Genomic DNA, 24257 nt, shown 5'->3' with positions numbered 1-24257 from the left:
TTTCTTGTGACCCTTCCATGACTAGTTTCCCACACCCAAGAGATGCCAAGGAACATAGGGTATTTGCCGGCTTGGCGGTAAAGAATAGTTGCTCTTGGCAAGAAACCTCTCTCCTCCAACTTGCCTATGACTGCTGTGAGTTACATCTGAAACTTCTTCCTGATGACCTTGTTACACAAATATTTTTCCTTATTAAAGGAAACATTTTCCCTGTGTGGGTTTAGCAGCTGACTTGGACCTACAAAAAGCTATTTCTGTCACTTGTGCCATGAATATGAGATGACAGATACAGTTGTAAGGACAATTTTAAATTATATTAATATTTTTTCTCTGTGGGGTTCAACACTTTCCTCTTCATAACAAACATATAATATGCATGGTTCTCTAAATGAAAAAAACAAACCAAAACAATTTTTTTTGCACTTTTCAGCCCTCTGGTACTTTGAGATTAATAATTTTTTTCTGGTATATTCAGTGTTATTTTGCCATTCAAAAATTGTGTCTGAGCTTTGCACGATTCTACACAAGATAATCCCCAGGGGTCATAGGCATGGCTGCTTTATCTTATTTAACTATGGTAGAAAGTTTGGAGGAGAGGGAAACAAAGAAAGGATGAAAACAAAAAACAACTTAATGCAATAAATTATAGCCACATGTTCTGAAATATGTGGAAAACAAAACCCATATTCTGCTTCCCATGGCTGTCTGTAGCAGAACATTTATACTAGGAACAGACTAGAGGTGGGCTGGTACAAAAAGAGTCACACAGGCTCCAGGATTTTGTTAAAGCTTTCAACAATAAAAGAAAATCTTTATCTTTGAAACGAAAGTACTAATTTTGAAAAATAGTTTTGACTTTCAATTTTATTTCATTTACAAACCTAATGTTTTAATTTTTCTTTTCCTCCCTGAACACATAGGACAACACACCTGAAACAGATGTATTCAGTTCTCTGCATTTTACCTTTTCAAACCATCACACCTGAGAAAAGCAAATATGGAAAAGTGCATTGGGAATTATTGTACTGTGGTGCAGAATACAGAAGTGCAGGCTACTGTACTCTATTTTGCTGAAATAGAAGGTGATATTTTAAAAAAAAATTTAATGGAAAAAGATGTTCCATTCGGAGCCTTTTTATGCTTTAAAACATCGCAGGACTTCCTTACGTTTTTATCATTTGCTGTTACGAAGGTCAAAGATTAAAATATTTCCTCTCTTTCCTGGAGAATAATTTATTCTGAGGGACAGTAGGCTTACCTATGATGGGAACTCATGCTTTATGCATCTATGGGACAGTATCATCACAGTGCAATAGGCAGCACTGGTGCTTTCTTGGGAAAAGAGCACCGGTTCTTCTGACAGGTAGAATTTAAAGCTGGGTAAAATCCATTATATGACCTGTCACACAAGCTACCAAATGTGGTATTCTAGAAAATCAGTCTTAAATCACCTTGTCTTTAAGTCCACATATCCACAGTTCTTAGGCCATGGGAGAAGGCTGCCCGGCAGACATTCCTGTAGTCACTGGAATGCACCATGGGGTGAGTGTGGGGTAAGGATTTAAATACTTAGTCCTCAGAAATGGGCCTCTCAAGGTTCCCTGAGCTACTTAAAATAAGAAATTTAAGTTCTCAGCATTTGGAAAAACAAGCGGAAGACACTCTAAAAATAAATAGCTTGTCAAGTATTTTTTTCATGCTTTTGTAAGTCAATGTTAACAGTACTTATTAAATAATACCCAAGTAAAGCATTTCTTTTCCCTTTAAAGCAAAAGAAAGGGATGATGTCTAAAGTTAAAAAAATCAGAGGGAAGAAGTATGTCTTCCTAAGGGGTATGATATTTTATAGGCTCACCTTGCTTTATAATTCAGACAGGGCAAGTGATTTTGCTGCAGTTTTATGGATGTTTAGGTTCTCAGGGCAGGCTGGGGACAGCTGGCTCTCTGCATGTTTGTTTACACAACTCTCCCAGGGCATCACAGCCTGACTTGCCAACCTCTAGGCTTGCACCCTTTGGTGACACTGGGACAGATTGTCAGTGTTAGCCTAATAATTCCTGGAAGTCTGCTCTCTGCTTGAGCCAGAACACAAATATACCTCAGATGTGATTCAATACACAGCTTATCCCAGAGTTCCAGAGGTGGCAAATAAAGACAGCTTTGACCACTTCCTGCACCTCCCCATGAAGCAGATGTGAAACTACCGTTTGAAAGAGGGGAGCACATTTCTTCCACATAAATGATGCCACAAGATGCAAAGGTACGCTGGATGAGGTCTCAGGCATACTAATTGCAGCAAACTACTTCTGCATAATTTTTCCTTCATCTGCTTCTGAAGAGTAAGATGCAAATGCAGGAAATCAAAATGTTACTGGCAAACCAAAAGGACTATAGAAATAAAATTTACAAAAAGGAAAATTTAATGTAGAAACAACTAAAGGAAGCTTAAAGTTAACCTGTTAAATCTCACATGAACCTGCCTTGGTCACTGTGGAGCCTTGTTCTAAATTAATCAAATAGATTTAATCTCCCCTCGTCAAAAAGCAGACCAGAAATCCCTACTTCCAAGCTCATCCACCACCTTTTATCTTTCTTCTTTCTTCCACTCAGCCCCTGCCACCTACCTCCAAAGCCCTGTGGAAGCACAAGATCTTGCGCAGCCTTGGAGCAGGGGCAGGAACTGTGAGCCACCAGCTCCCGCAGCAGCAAGGGGTTTCCACAGGTCATTTGCCATGCAGAAGTGGCTTTGGTGTAGGTCATTGCTTTCTGAGACATGCAAAGTAAATCAAAATCATGCAGTTTTCTAGGAGAAAGCTGTAAGCTACACACTGCATTTATTTCGGCAAGTATCTGCAAAGGGAAAGTCACTAAGGCACTGCTGGCCTACCATGAAATCATGGTGGAAGCACAAAGATACACAAGACACTACACAGGCTTTCAGCATATATAAATAATTGTAAATTAATTTTCAACTAAGAACTCTAGGTTGAAAAAAACCTTTAACACTGTAAACTGAGTTTAATTCCATGTAAACTGATAAATGTTTCTATTTTCAAAGGTATGAGGTAAACTTTTTCCTCCCCATAACAAAATAGAATTCTAATGCAAAGAGCGGAGCAATAGCTTCTTACGCAGCAGGTCTGTTAACTTTGATCACAAGCCAGTGGTAGAGTCCTCATTAACATCTAAAGCAGCCCTGGGGTCTCTGGGCCAAGCTTTCCTAGTTATCAGGATTTTATCCTTAATATTTTAAACTTTGAAATTTCATTTCATTTTGAGGAATAAATAGAAGCTCATGCATTTACTGAGATTTTTACCCATCTGTGATAACACAAGCAGGTTAGAGAATAGGTAGAACATAAACATAATATATTCACAATTTTTTAATAAATGTTTCTTAAGCTTCACAAACCAAATGCAGAGATTCCTATGTATATAACACTACTAAGATAAGAAACCCTCATCAGTCTAACTGCAGAAAATAGTCCTATTTCAAGCAAACAGTTCTGTAAAGAAAATTGGAATGCAGAAAAAATAAATCAGAACTGCAATCCTCCTAAATTGAAGAATAAATACATGCTCAGAGAGGATTTGGGATTACACAAGGCTCATTCTAATTCAGCCACACATAAGAGGCTGACAGTAGCTCCTTAGAAGGAGATAGCAGACTAAATCTAGTTAACTTTGGAAAATTATCTTGATTCTGCCCTCATGCAGCACACAGAGTGTATTCAGGGACAGCTGCTCTTGAGGAGACTAGGGGAGAGAAAGCAATGGCAGAATCACCTCCACTGGGGTAAAGCAGCTTGATGTCTCCTCAGAGGCTGTTTAAGAGATGGATTGCTTCAGAGCATCAGCATCTTGGCTCTCCCTTACCACTCATGCCCATTTCCCACCTGCCTGTGCCAAAATGCTTGGTGTCTGCGGAACAGTGGCTGAAGGAAGATTCGTAATGTCATGACAGATTTTCTGTCACCAGCGCACAGCTTGACTGTTGCTGTGGAAAAAAGGGAAAACAAAAAACCAAGAGTGCTGAGGATGTCCGAGTCCAGTTTACGCAGTGATTTTCAGCTGTTAGGAGTTTGGAGCCTTTGAAATCTCCCCCAATAGGGTTTGGGCTGTTTTTATGTTTCCTTACTGCAAATATGACAATTATGTATTTACAAAAAAGATGCATTAACTCAGGAGTTTGTGGAAAACCACAGAAATGGAGGAGCGTGTGAAAGGTCAAAATGGGTCTGAGATCAAAATATAAGCTGAAATAAGGCATGTTGGTAGATGGTGTCATTGTAAACACTCCAAGGTGGCTTTGCAAATCCTCCGAACTTTATTCATCTTAGAGTATAATAAAAACTTAAAATATTTAACATGCAAAACCAACAACAAAATCTTCTCCCAGTTAAACACACTGGCTGTGTCTATACTAGTAAACTCACCAGAGTCTAATATGGGCTCAAGCAATCAGCCGTACAGTTAAATTTTTAGCAAGCGTTAACTCCCTGGCAGAGTTTTGGCCAGTGCCAAAGTGCAGTCTCAGGCAATGACCTGTCACAGATGCAGAAAACCTGTTTTGGGTATGGGCTTTATGGACTGGGGCTACATGGTGCCGATCAGCCTCAGGGCCAGAGAACCCTCCCAGCCCATTTTCTCTGCAAGAATAAATGCAGTCTGTAGTTCCAAGACAAAAGGGAAAAAAATTAGGCTACTTTATTACTTTGGTAGCAGCAAAATTTCCATCTTACAAAGGTTTATTTTTTAACCATGTATCATTCCAAATCGGTTTAAAATGTCAGTTAAAATGGGAATAAATATCTAGTGCTTTTAAGAGAAGAAATGAGAGAATGTATCATGGAAATAAGTTTGCACCCCTAGTAGATAACACATAAGATGGAGATCCTCTCACTAGAAAAGTGGGTCAGACATTCATTATGTGAGGCAGAAAGGCAAAGGAGATGTGAATCTTGTCTAGTCGCCCTTAATAATTCCATAGCACATATATTTGTCTAGATGGAAACTCTGGCTCTTCTGAAGTAGGTGACTGAGGGCCTGATACCGGCAGATGCTGAGTACCTACTATGGAGCAACGGGTATCTTCAGTTTCTGTTGCCATCCATGTTGAAAGTGCTTCCCTGCTCAGGGCCTTGTCTAACAGAAAATCTCGAAACCAGCAGTTAACATCGATCTAAACAGATGCCTGTAATATACACAGACTGGCATGGCGGTTCTCAATCCTATTTGTTAGTTGGACAGAGGTTAAGTGGAAGATCCCCCATCTTATTTGGTTGTAATGTGGACAAGCATAAACTAGTTTGGTCCAGGCTAATTTCATAAAATACAGTGTTCATACACATCATGGTAGGAATTATACTTTACAAATACATAAAGCCCTCTTTAACTGAAGAACTTTACAACACCTTATGCAAAGAAAAAATGTGAATTTAGTATGAATGCTCCCAGGCATCTCTTCCCATTTGGAAACTGCGACTAAATCTATGGAATCAGAGTGACCCTCAGTTTGTTACTGTTGCTGCTATTTTTATCTCTGCAAACCAAGAATGATAAAAAAGCCACTACAGAAACTGCGACTAGGCCCATTTATCAGAAATAATTGAGACCATTAGGCTTGCTTGCTAGTGGATTGGGAGGGCTTTTATTCAGCCAGTTACCCTTTCAAAGAATACAATTTCTAGTTCTTTGAACACTAGACAATTGCCACTTTTAATTGTCTCAAATATATGAAGGAATTGCTTGCAAAACAGCTGTAGCCAGGAGTGAGGACACTGCGGATTGTCTAGTAATTAGTATCCATTGTACAAGATGGACTATGAATGGTAATATTATTCTGAAGGAAGGAATGAAGCTGACAGCCAGACTAGTGATCTGTTGGGTGACCTGACAAGCGAAAGACACCCATGAGTTGAATCTTGCCTAAAGCAGAAATCAGCTCTACAGTAATGAAACAAAGCTAGAGTAACTCCATTAGGAATCATTGGCAAGCAAACTTTGGCAAGCCATGGATTTCTTGCCTATACAGAAATTCCGTTCCACATCTGAGAACAAAAATCTCAAAAATTTATCCTAGAAAGGACTGAAAGTTTGCAAAAGTTGTAATAGCTTCTGGCGTGGCTATCATTATGTGAAAGTAATATAATCTCTTTAAAGTAGAACCCAGCAGAAAGCATATTTTCTTACAAATTTTCAGAAGAACAAAATACATCTAAGAAAAAGGGGAGTTTAGGAAAGTCAGATCGTTTTAAATCACTAGTTCCTTCCTCTCTTGCACATTTACAACTTTTGCTCAGTGCTAGTCCAAGTTTAAGGGAGATACTGTCCTTTATTTCAGAAGTTCAAGCACAGTGCACACTGGTAGTTTCCATTTGCCTTTGGATGCCTGCTGAGCTGCCATGTCTGTAGCTAGTTAGTTTAAAACACACAAGCACAGATGATGAAAGCAAGTTTAGCAAGGCTGTCCATTAAAAGGACCAGTCTCCTTTCACATACCTTTTAGCCTGCATTGACCTTGAGAGAATTTTCCCTCCTTCACCCTGAAGTCATCCTGAAGTGTAAATATTATTACTTTTTTTTAAGTAGCCTTCAAAAATATTGTTCAATTTCATTCTTTCTTTAAATATGATTCTAGTAAATGTGTTGGTTGTGACACTGGTGGCCACACCTGGAGTGCTGTGTCCAGCTCTGGGCTCTTCATTGCAAGAGACCTGGACATACTGGAGAGAGTCCAGCAAAGGGCCACTAAAATGATTAGGGGATTGGAGCATGTCTCCTATGAGGAAAGGCTGAGAGATCTGGGACTGTTCCACCTGGAGAAGACTCAAAGGATCTCATCAATGTACATAAATACCTGAAGGGAGGGTGTAAAGAAGATGGAGTCAGGCTCTTTTCAGTGGTGCCCAGTGACAGGACCAGAGGCAACAGGCACAAACTGAAACACAGGCGGTTACCTCTGAACATCAGGAAACACTTTTTTACTGTGAGGGTCACTGGCAGAGCTTGCCCAGAGAGGCTGCAGAGCTTCCATCCTTTGAGATATTCAAAACCTATCTGGACATGATCCTAGGCAGCTGGCTGTTAGTGGCTCTTCTTGAGCAGGGGTGGTGGACAAGACGACATCCAGAGCTCTGTCCCTTCCAATCTCAACCATTCTGTGATTCTGTGTTTCTGTGATTCTATGTTCAACTTGGCAAAGACTAAACTCGGATCATAAACATTTGCAAAACACTTCTGGGTGTATTTGTGGGTATCTTAGGAGAATGGCCCTTTTGTCAGGGGGTTTCCAGCCGGTTAGTTTTTCCACTACCAATATGCTTCTGAACATTTTCTAAAAGGAGAAAGAATCAGTATAAAAATTACATCAAAGATCACATTTCTATTAGCAATCTGTGATGGAGGATGTATTGACACATGGATTTTTGATTCTACAGGGCTTTGCTTTCAAAGTCTTCATGGGGTCCAAAAGGAAAATGCAGAGTTTAGAAAAATTTGAAAGCTTGTCTGCCAAATGTATACTGAATTCAACTTTTATGGAAAATACAGCAAAAGAATATAACTCATGGCTTTAAAAAGAGACTGTTAGTCCAACTGTCCCTTATGAACAGGAAAGGTTACCAGATTTTAGATCTATTCCATTTTAAATCATTAAATATACAGGAAAGGGAATAGAGCGAAACACTGCAGATTTGCTAAAGCCTTTTTAGGTACTTGCTTTACTGAGCACATCCATCTATGCCTTACTTTAGCTTAGCATTCATATTTCAGTAAGGATGATCTACCTTCACAGTGGCATGTGGGATGCAATTTAATAACCTTATATAATGATCTTACATAAACTCCAAAATCTTGGCCAAAAGTTCCCATTAACAAAGAGATGATTATACTCTTAAGCAGTAGATCGCTGGGGTTCAATTCTGGTTTTACTCAAGCTGAGGAGTAGCACAAAATAAGTAAGACTATTAGGACAGAGCTAAATGTCTTAACTGCCTAGACCTTAATAGCCTGAGATGCTCCAGATATCTTAAACATTAATTTCCCCCAATCCCCTTTTTCTTTGATGCTTTATAGTTGAATCTGTAATGACTTTGACCAATTACACTGAATCCAGCACAGTAAGAAAGCACCACAGTTGAAAAGCAGTAAGAAATTCAGCCTGCTCTCCTCCACCTTCAAACTATGGCAGAAACATACAATCTCAGATGAACTGAGAAGTTTCTTATTTTTCACAGGGAAGTTCACAGCTCTGAACAATGATGAGCTGGCCTTACCGTAAGCCTTTGAACAAAAGAACTCACAGACCTTAGTCCAGGTTTTCACAAGGAAGACAGACAGGGCCCTGTTCATCCATAGTGTTTTTAAGTGTATTTCCTTCTAAACTCTCAAATATCTCACAGGGCTAAGAGCTATTCCTTCACATAGAAAAGTCTAAATAGTACTGCAAGAGCAGCGCTACAGAACAAAGACAGGAGAATTGTTAGCAACTCCTTCGCTCAGCCCTGGATTGCTGCTGCAGCACAGGTGTCAGAAATGTGGCCAAGACACCTGTGTGTTGGCACAGAGGGTTTTGACCGCATCTCTCCATTCCTATGTCCACACACTCCACAGCCATACCATCAATGCCACTCTTCCAGAAACCCCAAGACTGGTTTAGGGAAGCAAGGATACTTCAAAGTAACCCAAAAAACGAAGGCAGGTTTTGCTGTGCTTTAGGATTTTGATGCTGTAAGGCATTGCTCTTCAAGCTTCTCTCCACAGTTCTTGGTATAAGGTGGGGCTGCTAATTGTTTGCAGGACTCTCAGAGGTGAATTCTTAATAATCGCCAGGTATCATGAAGTTAAGAGTTATAGCTGCTGGATTTCCTGATGAACTGTTTTCTTATTAGAAAACCTCTTGTAATCAGAAAGCTTACTGGGAAAGCCATCTACTATGACAAAATATAATTTTTCTAAAGAGCTTTTTAAAGCTAAGCACAATATTTCATTTAAATCTATTTGATTACATTAACTAGAATTATCAAACAAAAGACTAGTTAGAATAATGGTTACTAACAATGAATGAAACGAAGACGACTGATTATTTCTTTTTAAAAAGTAATGATAATTATTTTTAAAACCACCAGTTATGAAATTTCATTAATCTTAAACTTTTCCACAGACACTATTTTTTGGAAAATCCAATTCAGAAGTAAATTACCTTTATCTGCAAATCTGTGCAGAATACAAACTCAGTTCCAGTCAGCTGCATTCTCTGTAAAACCCCAGTGGAAGGGCCTGTGAAACAGCTTCTGCACCCATCCTCGGCAGCAAAAAGCAGACCAGAAAATTTCCACCTTGAGCTCCCCCTTGGCCCACGGGATTTGTGGTATGCAGAGAGGTGCATATGGGAGCCAGAAGTCTGCCTGCACTTACTATTACTGGATCCTGAGCAGACACTAAGCTTTTCAGTTGAAAGCACATTCACGGCACACACAAGTGCCCAACTGTCTGTTACAGACTGTTTCTCAGCTGTATGCTCTTCAAACAAAGAGCTGGAAAAAAGGGAAAAAATCTGAAGTACACCATACTACAACATAGCAAACTGAATCGAGGGGAAAAAATACCACCAAGGAAAATTGGAAAGGAAGAAATTGAATGTTTTCTAGCCATTGGAAGAGACAGGGCATCTGTTTTTATCATTTGTTTAATTTTTATTTTACTTTTTGTGACCTATGAGAAAAAAAAAAAAGGCCATTATCACTGCAGCTTTTATGATTACAGGTCAAAATGATGAGACCACAGTGTAAGCTGAAAAAAGACCTGGGAGGTTTGTTACGTCACATTGCTTCCCCCATCTGAAGCTTTGAAATATTGGAGGGGTTTTAGCTGTAATACAAAATCTCCAGGATGCTATCCTTGAAAATACTTGCATTATTAAAAAAACAAAACAAAACAAAACAAAACAAAACAACAACAACAAAAATCGTTTGGGGTTTTTTCTTACATGAGGTAAGGCTTGCAGAATCAGATCTCAAGTTTATACATTCTCCTTGCAAACACATATTTTTTCACTCTAAAACAGCTGAGTCCAAGCTGGAGTCTATGCTTATTTGGCTTTTTCTTTTAAAAACAACTTGGATTATACATGTCACTTGCACCATCTTTTTGCCTAAGGCAAATGTAACTCTGGCACTCAGGAAACTTAGCACCACAGGTACCTGGACTTTTTGAAAGGAGTTTATACTTTCAGTGGACACTGCCAAGTAGGCTGATTATAGCCTTATGGTAATTGTTGGCTTTTCCCCAACAGACTGCTTTCCTGTGTCAGTCTACTAAACACAATCTCCATCATTTAGTTTTAAGTCCAAGACAATTCATTTTTTACTCTGAGAAGGATGTAGCTATTTTTCTCTAAAATACTAACCTGTTTTCAGTATAAAATTTTACATCCTACATTTCTTTACTGAACTCAGTGAAGATCTGTAAATCTTAGTAAAGAACTAGGATGGACACTAATTCCAAAAAAATCCTTCAAATTTTTTTGATCTGTTTCTTCTTTGGAACAAAAATTATCATGTTCTACTAACTGACTTAGGACTGGATTCTGATCAGTTTAAGTAAATGACTCCAAAGGCTCTTGACCACCATTCCCCTCCAAAGTTTCTCGCAGACAACCAATGCAGACACATGGAAATACCAAGTTTGCAATTTTTACTGTTTCATGTCTTTCTGTGGATGAACTGCACATCACTTATGTTGGCCTTGCAGACCTCCAGGGGTCCATGCAAGCCTCTGCTCTAGAAGTCAGCTAGTGACACTAATTTGGCTGAAGTTTGCTCTGCATTTCTATGCTTTGCATATACTGGTATTTTTACAACAGTCCAAGTGTTTTAGTTTGCCTTGCTATTTTTACAAGGAGATAACTTCTCAGAGGTCAGAGATAAGAGACCACAACGCATGGCTTTGATGGCTGATGCATCCCCTTTCTCTCTAATACAGCCAGGGGCCTGAAGGATATAATGCAAATTTATCTGAGCCTATAAAAATATCTAGTGCAAGGCATCATGTCTTCAAAAAAATCATGATTCTAGTTTTTCTCAGAAAAATTATTCACTTATTCACAAAATAACAAAAAGTGAATTATTTTCCTAAATTTGATAGAAGCAGGTTTTTTACCCTTTACTCAGCTTTAAAAAAAAGTTATCCTTGGATAATACTGTTCATGTAACATTTCATTCTCATGGATGCCTATTTTTGTGATTCTAGTTTTTCTCAGAAAAATTATTCACTTATTCACAAAATAACAAAAAGTGAATTATTTTCCTAAATTTGATAGAAGCAGGTTTTTTACCCTTTACTCAGCTTAAAAAAAAAAGTTATCCTTGGATAATATTGTTCATGTAACATTTCATTCTCATGGATGCCTATTTTTGTGCCATTAAGAGGGAGATACAAGATAGCATTACTGACTAGACTTTAAGTGATTTTGAGATTAGCATAGCTGTATTGTTCTTTATGAATGGATCATGACAACATTGCAGTTATTTTTCATTATTATTGCTTTGTATAGTATAGCAAAATCATCATGCTCCTCTGTTCATAAACAAACACAGCCCTGGCTGGTTTTCATTGCAATCAGGCCTACATATTCCAGCTCCCAGAAAAACAAGGTGTCAGAAAAGAATTTTATCTTTGGTTTCGTAAAAGAAATTAAAGAGTGCTGGTATAGTTGTCTGTTGCATTATCATACAGCATACAGGGAACATACCCATCTCTGACTTCTAGCAGCATCTGCCTCAGCATGTAGGAGTGAACTTGTGAACAGAGCTGTGCAAACTATTGATTTGTCAGTGACTGACTGTTGAGCCACAGTATTGAAGACAGTCTGGTCAGATTGAACCACAATCAAAATGAAAAAGATACTGGCATGCACTTTTTCTGCATCTGAATTAAAACCAGGAAAATATGTTTCTCTTCATATAGCCCGTTTTAAGCCAGACACTTATAATAAAAGTAAAGGAATCAAAGAGCTTGGAGACAGACAGGGGCATGACCACTTTGTATTGAAGAGTGAAGGTATTTACCCAGCTGGTGAATGATCTAGGGTTGATGCCCATCTTTGTCTCAGTTTTCAAAACCACCTTTCTCTCACTTCAGGAAAATGCACTAATCACATGTTCTTGTTTTCAGGCTTTACCCTCAATGATGTATAAAATATTGTAGTTTATATAAAATGCCTAAAATTTTTCATTACATGATGATGTGACATTAAGTTAAGAGTCTCCTGTTTCTGTCTTGTGTAATGAATATTCTATTATTTTCACCAAAGTGGAATAGCTTCAGCAGAACAGTTTGAAATACATCTACCCTGCCACAGTCCCACAGGAAGGGTGTTTCAAATCCTGAATGAGTTTGTTTAAACCTAATCTGTTTGTTTAAAGGAGGGCTTTTCCTCCTCCAAACAACCCTGAAAAAATATATCCTATCTAGATCTGTTCGGTAAATTCAACCTGTGTTTGTCAACATTTCAGGTGAATGGCCATTTTACATCACCTACCAGTAGAATTTTAAAATCACAATTAAATATTGATCTCTTGTGGGTTTTGGAGAGGGTATAAGTTGTGTTTTTTTAGGAAAGCCTCTACTTAACCTGCATCTGCTAAATCACCATCAATGTTATAGCAGTCCTGCCTGTAGCTCGCTTGGACTGGAAGCTGGACTCAAGCATCAAAAAAACCTTTCTTGGCTTTTGGACCTACGACCTAAAAATATTTTGTCTCTTGATCTGATGATAATAAAAATTCCTAGGAGCTGGATAAGGTGAAGAGTGGTGCCAGTGAGATATGCTCTTTCAAAGGGTAGATCAGTGAAAGAAACCATGTTAGAACATCTGTTATCCAGAGAGTCGTAACTGAATATTGATTTTCATCTGAAAACCAAACTCTGCCTTTATTATTTATGTGCAACTGACTTCATGCGGCCTTTGGGCTGGAACAAGGAAGGTTTTTGTGTTACAGTGGTGGCTAGAGGGCTCATGGCCCTACTGTGTGACATACACTGGTTCAGCCTAAAATGTAATCGTTGCCCTGCAGGGCCTAGCATCTACAAACTTCAGCCAAGAAGTAGGAATTGAGCACAGATCTGATGAATGGCAACCCAATAGCCTACCAGCTAGTTCACAGTGTCCCAGTTTGATTTCTACTCCTTTTCTTCATGGGAGCATAAAAAATACCTCTAAGGCAAGAGGCTTTAGTTGTCACATTGTCTTCAATGCCAGACATAATTGCAAAATACTGTGATGATACACTGTATATGATGCACATAACTGAGAAAATACCTGAGTGAATGGTAACTGGTGTGGAAGAGTATTACTCTTAGTACCTGTCACAATGGCATACTTTTCTTGCCATCATGGTAACAGTAATTTCACTGATTGACCAGATTTAGGCTACTGGTACATGATAATCTGGCCCATGGGAAGCAATTAAAGACTATTTGCTTAGTAGATAGCCAGAGAGTGAAAGATCAGGTCCAAGCTCTAAATGATTTTCAGTTTCTTAATGGCAGTAGAAGCTAAGCACAGCAGTAGGGATGCTAAGCAACTTTAAAAAAGGGCTAAAACTATCAGCTGAAAACACCCAGAAGAAGAGTCAGTGAGATTTTTGCTCTTATATTAGTCTGTCTTGATGATTGTATCCAATGAGCTTGGCTTTTTTACCTTATCATGCACCAGTGGCCTGAAATACCAATTTAGCTAAGTAATTACTGAACAGAACAATTATTTAATTGCTGAACTTGAATATTAACAGCCAAATAATAGTAGCTAAATAAATAAAGATTGGTTTTCTGAATCCCAGTAGTTCCTTTGAAAACACATCAGCTAGGAACCTGGACCAGTTCAACCGTATATGTGGTAATTTGTTCAGTTTGTATACTTCTTCAAGTAGTCCCTGGTCATTAACTTTTTTACTTATAAAGTCTGTGAAGTTGCAAAATACAAATGCACTCACCCCAAACAGAAATTACTCATAATAATACTGCTGCAGTAGTCAAAGAAACTATCATTTTTATACGAGTCAGGAACCCAAGATATATTTGAGAGGTACAGCGAGCTCACACCACTTAGGTTTACTGAAGTACTTTTTACCATACTCTCCAGAGCAGTAAAATGAGCATAAAAGTGGGTGGAACAAACCTTCCGTAGGAACAGAAAACAGTGCTTGTGTTTTCCACATAAACTCTGCCTTTAGATACACCAAACTCTCTCTTTTTAAGGCATTAGTAGCTTTGCTGTGCTTTTATATGGGTAATTTACATCTCTAAATGTTAAAGATATCTGCTGGATATACTCCAACTAATAAATAATAATGGCACCATATACGTTAATTTACATCAGATGTCTCTCTAGAACACCTCCCTTTCTTTTAACTGCTTTTTGTAAGGCTTATCAGCAAATTCCTCATCTTAAAGCCTTAACTAAGTATTCTGTTAATCTTTATCCTGTTACCTTTACTCTGTTTAGTTTTACATTATATGGCATAATTCTTCTGACATAATCAGCTAGCTTCCATGATGGAAGGACACCAACTCCAGGTATGCAGGGTACCTTTGCTGCTGAGGACTGTTTGAATTCCACAGTGAAATGTGAACAGATAGGGTATTTTCAAGTGAAGATAGCAACATAGCAAATAGCAATGCAGTGTTGTCATTTTGAGGTACAAGGTAGGACTCTGTTATTGTGATCAGAGTTATTTAAAGGCTGCTTTCAAATTAGCTTTGCAGTCACAAATATGTAAATATTTAAAATTTTTTTTCTAAGCGAACATGAACCAGTTCCTTGAGTGAAAACAGAACATGTCTGAATTGAATGTACTTCTGTATAAAAATGACGGTTTCTTTCACAGGAAATACATATCAAAAGTAATGTATCCGATGGAACTTCAGCCTTGACAGAAGTAGATAAATAAAAGTTGAAATGTAGTGCTAGCTTTTGTCACTGGAAACATAATGCAGAATTTAGGCCAAGATGTATTATAAATTTAGTGGAATTTTATACACAATAGCCAAACTTGAGAGATTGTTCCAACCAAGTATAACACTTCTTTCTTTAGAGTCTTTCCTATTTTGCAACTCTGACTAACTTCAGCCATTGAACTCCAGCTATGCATGGTGAGATGAAGGAATCAGGGTCAAGCGTGTACCTCGCATTGCCACTCTTGTATAGATACCAGAAAACTGCATGCTACATTGTGGGCCCACCATCTGAACTTTTTACTGAGACGTAATCTTGTAGAAAATCAAAATACATAGGGCCTATTCGTTACTTCTTTGATAAAAAAGTGCAATGAAATCAACATGGCTTTCTTGTCCGCTTACCTATTTCTCTTTCTTACTCACCACTCACTACTTGTATTCCACCTTCATCAGCCCATGTTGGTTTTCCTAAGTTTAGCAGAGATTTTGCATGAGCAAAACATATTAAATTAGCAGTGTAGATTGGCTGATCTCAGGTGACTCACTTTCTACTCCCAGTAAGACTTTGCATCCAAACTTTGGATGTCTACTGCCCAACCAGTAAATTTTCTACAGTGCAGCTGAGCTGTTGCTCATGTGATGGAGGAAAGAAAACAGGCAGCTTCATTCTCTTTTGGATGGACTTGGGTGAACGCGCTGCTACATTCCCAACCTACACAAGCTGTTTCCTCCTTCCATGGTGTTACTCTTTCATGGAACCAAAGGACACTCAGTTCTCTGCACTCAGCAGAGAAGAGAAATTCTGCATTACTGCAAAGGAGGGAGGGAGGGAGGGAGAGAGAGAAGCTTTGTGCTTTCCCTGCTTCTCCCTCATCCCAACTTTGTGCTCCAGCCAGATGCAAAGTGACCCTACACAGTTACATGTGTGGACTTAAAGATTACACAACAGAAAGTGGATGGTCCCTTTTTTTTCTCCTCCTGTATACGGAACTCCCATTGGCTTTCCTGGGTGCTCCCTCTATAGACTGACGAGCAGTAGGTCAGAGGAGACGGAAAGGCTTTTTACCTGCCAACCCCAGAGTTCAGGATGTGTTGTTTCTCCTGCAGCAGTTGATGACACCCTAACACCTTAGCAGCACTGGAGCTGCATTCCTACGCTGTAACAGGGGAAGCAGGACCAAGGGCCTGAACTAAGGTCTTGGCAGGTAAGTGAAGGAGCAACCAGCATCAAACAGCTTCGTTTGAAAGTGTACGTCTTTGTAATGTTTAAGTCTTAATATGTGCTCTGCTTTACCTGGGAGCTTAAACTTCCAGTTTTCAGAGAAGTATTTGATATCACCTATGAACTCTGCCAAACGCTTGAAAAAATGTTGAAGAAACTCATAAATGCAGAGGGGCTAGAAAGAAAGGTTATTTGTGCTAACTATATCTCAAAGCTGGGATTTCTTCTGAGAACTGAGTAGAAGTTATTCAGATTAGTGGGGGAGGGAGAATCTTTATGCTACCAACATATTTTTGTATATCACCACTTAGGATGACTGAGAGCATCGTTGTATGGTGAATACTCAATATTCAAAATATAAGTTCTCTTGGGATTGGGAGGGGGGATTTTTTGCTTGGTTGCTTGTTTTCTCTTAATTGAACACATAGGGAACATCTGATAAAGGGAAATCTCCATCTCCTTACTATGTTCCACCACTTAAGCTTAATTATTGGAACCAGGTTTCTTATATGAATACTTATGTATGTCATTCAAAACATGGTTTATTTCAGTAGTTATCAGGAATATTGCTGGCAATACCATGTTCCAGAACATTCATAGAGAGCACACACAGAGGAAGTCGCTACCACTAAAGCAAATCTGATTACAAAGATATTTACAGAAAAATAATTGATGCTAGTTACGAGCTCAAAAAAGAAGAAAAAAAATTTTAAAACATCCTTACATAAAGGAAGTCTTTCTTTTCCTTGTTTGTAGTAATATGAGGGTAATGGATGCCTTTCTGTTGAGAGGCCAGTAAGTTTTACTTTCTGGAATGAAAAACCAATTTAGGTCAGAGAAGGAAATCATAAGGAGCTGCCACACACTAAGTTCTGTATCTGAGCCATCTACTGCCACCGTATCCTGGAGAGAAAAAAGGGAACGTTCATAAAGAATGAACAACCATCCAGAACTAGTGGGGCACCAAAGCCTCATCAATGTCCAATTCAGATATTCTTATCCCCCCCCATCCTTCTTGTTACTAATATTCTCAACTTACTGAGTGAAATCACTCCAAAAGTAACCTCTAAGTTTGTGTCCATCTTTCAGTGCATAAACTAAAAAATTACACATGCTAAAAGCAACTGTTAATTGATATTCATCAGAATTAAAGGGAATAGTCGTTATCAAAAATTTCTTTCCAAAATTCTAGGGGCAAGCGTGAAAAATGACACTTTACATAGGTTTATATATTTTAAAAGTTTGCATTACTATAGTCATTGTTTTAAATTAACTTTCTCTAGACAAAATAAAGTGTTGTACTACATTGCAGCCTCACTGTTAGGAATGAAGATAGAGGAGACAATGCAGGAAGGCCAACACATACAACCAAAATGGAGAGTATCCAAGTCATAGAAGAATGGTAAGTTGGTCAAACTGTTGCCTAGTAAATGTTTTTAATGTGCCTATAGCTAATATCAAGAATTGCCTTGGTTTTTATGCTTCGGGAATGTCCTTTTAATTACTTTTCCTCAAAAAAAATCTTTACAAAAGGAATAAAAATGTCCTGACAATGAAATGCCAGCAGAGACATGCATCAGTCAGGCTTACTTACAGTTTCTTTTTTGTGGGGAAGAACTATGGGGAGGAATGAGAGGTGCACGGTGGTTCCATAGACCTGTGGGTCTCTATAAGAAGCCTCTGCTAACCTGTGGGATCATTTTCTTCTGTTTATCCAGACAAGAATAAAAACTAATGGGCACAAGTGTACTTCACAGTCAGATTTTTATCATGGCTACCCTTCATAAAACAGCTTGGACTATGGTTTCACTGGAATTAACCAAGGAAGCACGTACCTTGAAAAACGGGCTAACACGCACTGGAAGTCTGAGCTTCTATTTCTGTCTAAAGACTGGGCCCGTGTTTATTGTGTTGGGAAAAATGCTAACCTATAAGTAGCCTTGAGTTCTCTAACCCCATAAAAAGTAAATTAAAACTTAACTTTAGAGGATATGATTGATGGTAAAAGCAACTCAAAAAACTCATTGCCTTCATTGCTACTCATGGTCATTTATGAGAGGTCAATGTTAGAAATTTCCACAAAATACTGTAGTGGAGAGAGCTTCGCAATAGACAACAAGGGAGCACAGGGTGCTTGTCAGCTTCGTCCAATTCAGCAGCTTCTTTTCACTCTCCTCAGAGACTTTTAACCTTCAAATCTATATGTTTATACTTTTTGGTTCAGATTACAATTATTTTGATGGATAGTTTAAATATTAAACACTTTCTCATTTATTAGATCTTTTGGACTGATGAAAAGCTATCACAAATAGCTTCCCATCATCCAGTCTGCCTTGCATGCAGAGTAGGAGTTGATAAATGGACTTGAAGAGAAATCATATAGACAACTGTGACTTACTGTGCAGCATGATTACACAGAAGCTATTAACAACAGCTAGTAAACTCTTACGTTGGATCCTATCAGGAAGGGGAGGGTGAGGACTCAGAATTAAGTTTGAAAACATATTTAATTGTTGTTAAGTAACTTGGAGTATTACCTTCTCAAGCTATTCATTGGTATATTAATGGGTTAATGATGCCAGTTAGTCTTCTGATCACTTATCCAGTGCGCCCACTGTTACAAGCCACGAATAGTTGCCTTCAGAAAATGGAAATAAGGACTTTTTCCCATTTCTTCACTCTCCAGTTTTGCCCCCAACATCCATCACATCTTGTGCCAATCGATCATCATTCCGGTCAACAGCACCAAACAGAGGGAAGCTTAGCAACCTTTAGGTACAAGCACAGAGAAATATGCTAATTTAAAACCTCTCTGAATTACTATTTTGTTGGGCCTCATTAGCATGCTTTTGGCTGCCAAGTGCCTTTTGTTTTTCTTGTCCTTCCTGAACCAAATAACATGGCAGCCAGTGATTGGCCAAAGACCATCAGAAGCAGACAGGGACATCAGGTGTCATCTAAACCCCTCATGAAAGAGAGTCTATTGTCAGCTCTGTGAAATCACATCTCCTTTAACTGCAGAGGGAGGAATTCAATGCTGTTGTGGGATTTTGTCTGTGAGTCTGATGGCTAACAACACTAGTAGAAAACTTGTAGAAAGCCAAGTACATGTCTCGTAACATTAAACACATTTAGTGGGCTATTGAGATAATGAATGCACAAGTGAAGAGAGAACAAAATTCCCCTGTCACTGCTGAAGCCTTGTTGCTTCCAGTTTTCACTCTGGACTAAAGTGCAGTTGAAAGGAGAATTTTTTGATGAATGTATGAAAACACTGTTACAAAAATAGAAGCATATTTGTAATGATACTTTGCTTTTGCAGCCAAAACCCTACTGCAGATGAAATTTTGTCCTGGGCTCAGAATTTTGACAAGATGATGAAAACACCAGCTGGGAGGAACCTTTTCAGAGAGTTTCTTCGAACAGAGTATAGTGAGGAAAACCTGCTTTTCTGGCTTGCCTGTGAAGATCTAAAGCAGGAACAGAACAAGAAAGTTATTGAAGAAAAAGCAAGACTTATATACGAAGATTACATTTCTATACTATCACCAAAAGAGGTAAAGCTGTAAATATTACATTTGCATTTTCTGTTATTCCAGAGCAGAAATGTTATACCCTGGACTGCCAGATGGGGCTCTGAAAGTCTGCCTGATTTGTCAGATGAAAGTCTTAGTATGGACATTAAATCAGGAAAGGAAGAGACAGAAAAAGTAGAGACACAGATGCTAGGCCATTAAGCATCAGTGGCCACAACACCTCAAAGCTCTCTATAAGACTCAAGAAACTCCAGTAAGAGAAGGATGAGAAATAGGTATGCTTCTTTAGTAATGCTACATACCTGCCAGAGAGAGGAAGTAAGTAATGCAAATGGATTTCTGGAGAAAAGGCATCAAAATTAAGGAATTTAAATCACAGTCATTATAGATTTATCTGCTGCAACAGCAGTCTGGGAGAAAATCCAAATTTGCACTGGTTATTCCTATGTGAGAGTCCAGGAATGGAGACCACATATTTTCTCTAATGAAGGGTGTCATAATATCTAGGAAGTATATAAAAGTTTCTTCAACCCATAAGCTGAAATAGACAAATTCTGAAATGATCTTCACCTGGAGTAAAGAAAAAGCATCCCCTGCCAAATCATGTTTTGGAATAGAGAGAGATAGATGTATATTTAAGCACTATAGAAGAGTCTTTCTTAGGCCATGTCATGTACCTTTATCTCCTTTGCCTTGTCTCTGTGCATTACATCTGACTTCCTACTCAATGGCATTATGCTAATTTATGCTCACTGTGGACCTTGCTTCCTACAGTTTACTTCTACACTGCATTCAGTAATAATTTGCAGCTTCATTCATATGAATGAAGCCAACAGCAATTTATAGCTCCATTATCTTGTCTTGTGCCGTAGTGTGTACTTTTGCTTTGGAGTGAGATAACTGCCAGTACAGCAAGCTAATAATGAGTTTTTCTTATAATATGCCTAGTGCATATATATGTGTGTTAAATGCTCAGTTGTCTTTTTAAGCTAAGATCAACCAGCAGGTAACATTCAAACACTGCCTAAGTGTTGTTTGACTTAGGGTTTAAGAAAACCACTCGCAAACTTGATGCACTGGACGTGTGCAGATGTCATCAATCCAGTTGCTCCTGCCCCTGCTGGAAATCTTATGAGGCAGACGAGAACTGTTTGCAATGCTTTAGATCAGCATGGGAGCTGAAAAGTTCTTGTTATCCAGGCATCCCATTCCAGATGTTATCTTTTGGCATAAGAGCTGAAATATTTAGCATCACTTGTTCAGTGATGAAGTTATTGAGGCAGGAAGTCTTAGTGTTCTAAACACATACCTTGTATTCATCTGTTTAGCAAGGAGATACCTTCAGTAATTCTAACTAGTTTTGCCATCTGCCTTTAGTGAGTCACTGAAAAACTACAACGTAAATTAATAGTACCATAATTAAATTTTTTCATTCTGTAACTGCAATTAACTTTTACTATATACAGTGGCACAAAACCCCACCATCCTGCCAAATTTGAGCTTTTATCTCAGCTATTATATTTGATAATGAACAACCAATTAGCTAGCTGCACAAACGGTTTTTGCTAAGATACATGCATGTGCAATGTGCGTCAGGGGGAGAATTGCTCGAATCTTAGTGCGCCGTTTCTGTGCTACAGAAGTGCAATGGTGTAGGACTGAAACCTATTCAAATAAATTCTGAAGACACATGGCTGCAACACTCCTTCTCAAAACTACCATAACACTACACCCTGCACGCTGTTGTGTCAAAAAGCAGGTAGTCACTGGCTGAGCAGGCCCACTGGTCTGTTCAGGCCTGCTGCGCAGTCCAGTCTGCATGCACAGTGATGTTAGACAATTAATGCAATCAGAAATTGTTGAAAGGCAGCCCAGAAAAGAAATGCCACTTCCAGATGGATCGATTCCTTAACTCAGCTAGCTGTGGAGCTGCCCGGACAGCCGTGCCAGCACAAGGGAGGGGAAGCGCCAGGCTGGGAAAGGAGGGAGGCTGTTCATGGCAGCTGACGCAGCACCGCTGCCCATCCCTACGGGAGGCCTACAGGCTGCCGGAGGAGCGATGAGCACTTAGAAGGAGAGTGAGTGCGCTAAGCAGGCGTAGTGGATGTTCTGCGGAGAAAGCGCGCTTGAGTAACAGGTACGGTTTGCTAGCATGCTAGCATGAACAGGCAACAGTTTGCATCATAGTTGTGCCTTGTGACTGATAACCAAGTAACAGCAAGTCTCGGAGGAGGAAGAGCTTGCCTGCTGTGGCGGTAACATACTCCAATAGGCCAACACACCAACAGATTCTACAGTTGGTACTGAAGATATAATGAAAATGTATATTCATACCTCAGTACCATACCATACTACTGTATTTCAAAGACTTTGCTTCACCACATATAAAAATATACAAGGCTCACCCATCCACACATGTTCTGAGTTTTCGTCTGAGTTAGCATCCATCACATAGCAAGGTACCTTGGCACGTGGAGCTTTCCAGGGTTCAACTCAATCCTTCAGACACTATGAATATCTATTTCTGTGAGTGCAGAGTAGTAGCGTCAGATTGCAACCTATGTAAATCACAGTAGCTTAACTAATCTATACTTGTTATTTCTCTATTCAGTATTTTAGCCTTTTTCTTCTTAGCTGAGTAAACTAAAATTTTTCTTCTTAGCTAGCCCCAGTGGGCTTCCCTGCTCCTGCCATTTTGTTTAATCCAGAAGGCATTAAATTTACTGTTTTTAGAGCATTTTGTGGATAAACTGTACATTTGCTGAAATTTCTAAGTGATATTCTAAAATCATCTGTGCATTCATCCCAAGCACAATATGCCCTTTTCTGTTCATTACAAATGGAAAGTAAATGAGAAGCTAAAATTGAAACTTGCTAACAACCTCAATATGGACACATGATATCCTGAAAGTATAACAGATGTTAAAGAGTCTTGAAAAGAAGAACAAATCTGAAATAGTTAATATTAATGGGGAGAGTAACATGATAAAAATAATAAAAAACTCTGGGTAATATGTGAGTAAAAAGTGTAGTGCCTGAAAAAAGGGGAAAAAAAAAATCTGTAGGGCAGACAGATGAGAATGCTGAATAGAAAGCTTCTAAAGATGTAACAAGTGGTCAGGAAAAAAACATTTCAGCTCTCTGAATGAGAGTCATTCAACATTCATTCCAGAGAAATAATTTTAAATATGTAAAAAAATATTTTTTTTAAAGATAAAATAACATCTCTCGAGAAATCCAGGTTACTGCAGAGCTTTATTTATTTGCACTGTATTTATTCTGTTATATAGCTGCATGTCCTCTAACAGATCTTAAGATGGATGCAAAGACCAAGTCAAAGCTGGAATAGAGTTGATGGTCTCAGTCTGTAATTGTGTGGTGGCTCTGAAAGAAGTACAGAGCATTACTTAAATAAACTGATAAACTTAGAAAGTTCAATGAAGCCCTGAGAAATTAAGATACATATAACAGCCTTTCTGATACTACTGTTTAATTACTGTCTGTTCTCATCTTCTTCAGGTTAGTCTTGATTCCCGTGTGAGAGAAGTGATCAACAGAAACTTATTGGATCCCAGCCCTCACATGTATGAAGATGCCCAACTCCAGATATACACCCTAATGCACAGAGACTCTTTTCCAAGGTTTTTGAACTCTCAGATTTATAAGTCTCTTGTCGAAAGTATTACAGGCTCTACTTCTGAAACTTAGTTTTAATTTTCAAATAAAATAACTTGATTTTTTTTGGGGGGTGGGTGGGATGGAAGAAAAGTAGTTTAATAACATCTGGAGCTGGGTTCCTGGAGAACTACAGTTTAGCACTACTCAGGCTACTGTGAAGAAAACAAATACATATTATAGTCTCTGTCTACATTATTACCAAGGTCCTCCTGGCTCAAGATGGCGTGGGAGGGGAACAATGGATTTGCCAAAATACATTTGTTTCACACTCCTTTCACCCTACTGCAGTCAAGATTGCAATGATGTATTTGTAGTTTTATGAACAGTCTCCTTGTGTATCCTCACACTGCATGTGCAAGGCAAAACTGCTTCACTTGCCACTTAGTTGTTGCAATATTTAATCCAATAACATAAATTATATCTGTATTTAAGAACTTTTTTGTGCAATACAGTCTTATGGTACATAGAAACAATTGCAGCAAACCAGAAAGAGGCTTGCATTTTTTAACATCACTAACTGAAAAAAGCCAATTTTTAAGGTGTAGCATTACTCAACATGCTCTACTGAGTACAATACACTGACTTTTTGAAGCCAACATTTCTGTACAGAAAAAAAAGAGCTATTTATCACTGTTTATTTAAAATAAATCAAGCGGAGAATTCCTCTGGTTGTTCACTGCCAAAACTGTGGCATTTTCATTACAGAGTTTGCAATGTCAAAAAAAAAAAAAAAAAAAGCAAAAAAAGCACAAACCACTTAAAGGGATCCATATCTGGGTGACACAATCTATGCGCTGATATTGTTTAATTGTTAAGAGAACAAAGATTTTCAATGTACATTTCAGATACTGTAATTGATTTAT

At 38.5% G+C, this 24257-nt stretch overlaps 1 protein-coding gene across 1 annotated transcript in view; it reads left to right on the top strand.

The window, feature by feature from the left end:
- RGS17 (regulator of G-protein signaling 17) overlaps positions 1 to 24004 on the top strand; it is a 28684-nt gene extending 4680 nt beyond the window's left edge. Inside the window, exons 2-4 of the mRNA XM_010296155.1 lie at positions 17493 to 17582; positions 19503 to 19737; positions 23236 to 24004. Coding sequence (XP_010294457.1) covers positions 17493 to 17582; positions 19503 to 19737; positions 23236 to 23424 — 514 coding nt within the window. The 3' untranslated portion in view covers positions 23425 to 24004. The remainder of the gene's footprint in view (positions 1 to 17492; positions 17583 to 19502; positions 19738 to 23235) is intronic.
- The last annotated feature ends 253 nt before the right edge of the window (positions 24005 to 24257 follow it).

Source organism: Phaethon lepturus, unplaced genomic scaffold (genome assembly GCF_000687285.1).
Source record: "Phaethon lepturus isolate BGI_N335 unplaced genomic scaffold, ASM68728v1 scaffold1841, whole genome shotgun sequence".
Classification (NCBI taxonomy): Eukaryota; Metazoa; Chordata; class Aves; order Phaethontiformes; family Phaethontidae; genus Phaethon; species Phaethon lepturus.
Note: the sequence above shows the minus strand (reverse complement) of the source record. Positions and strands in the feature narration are given on the sequence as shown.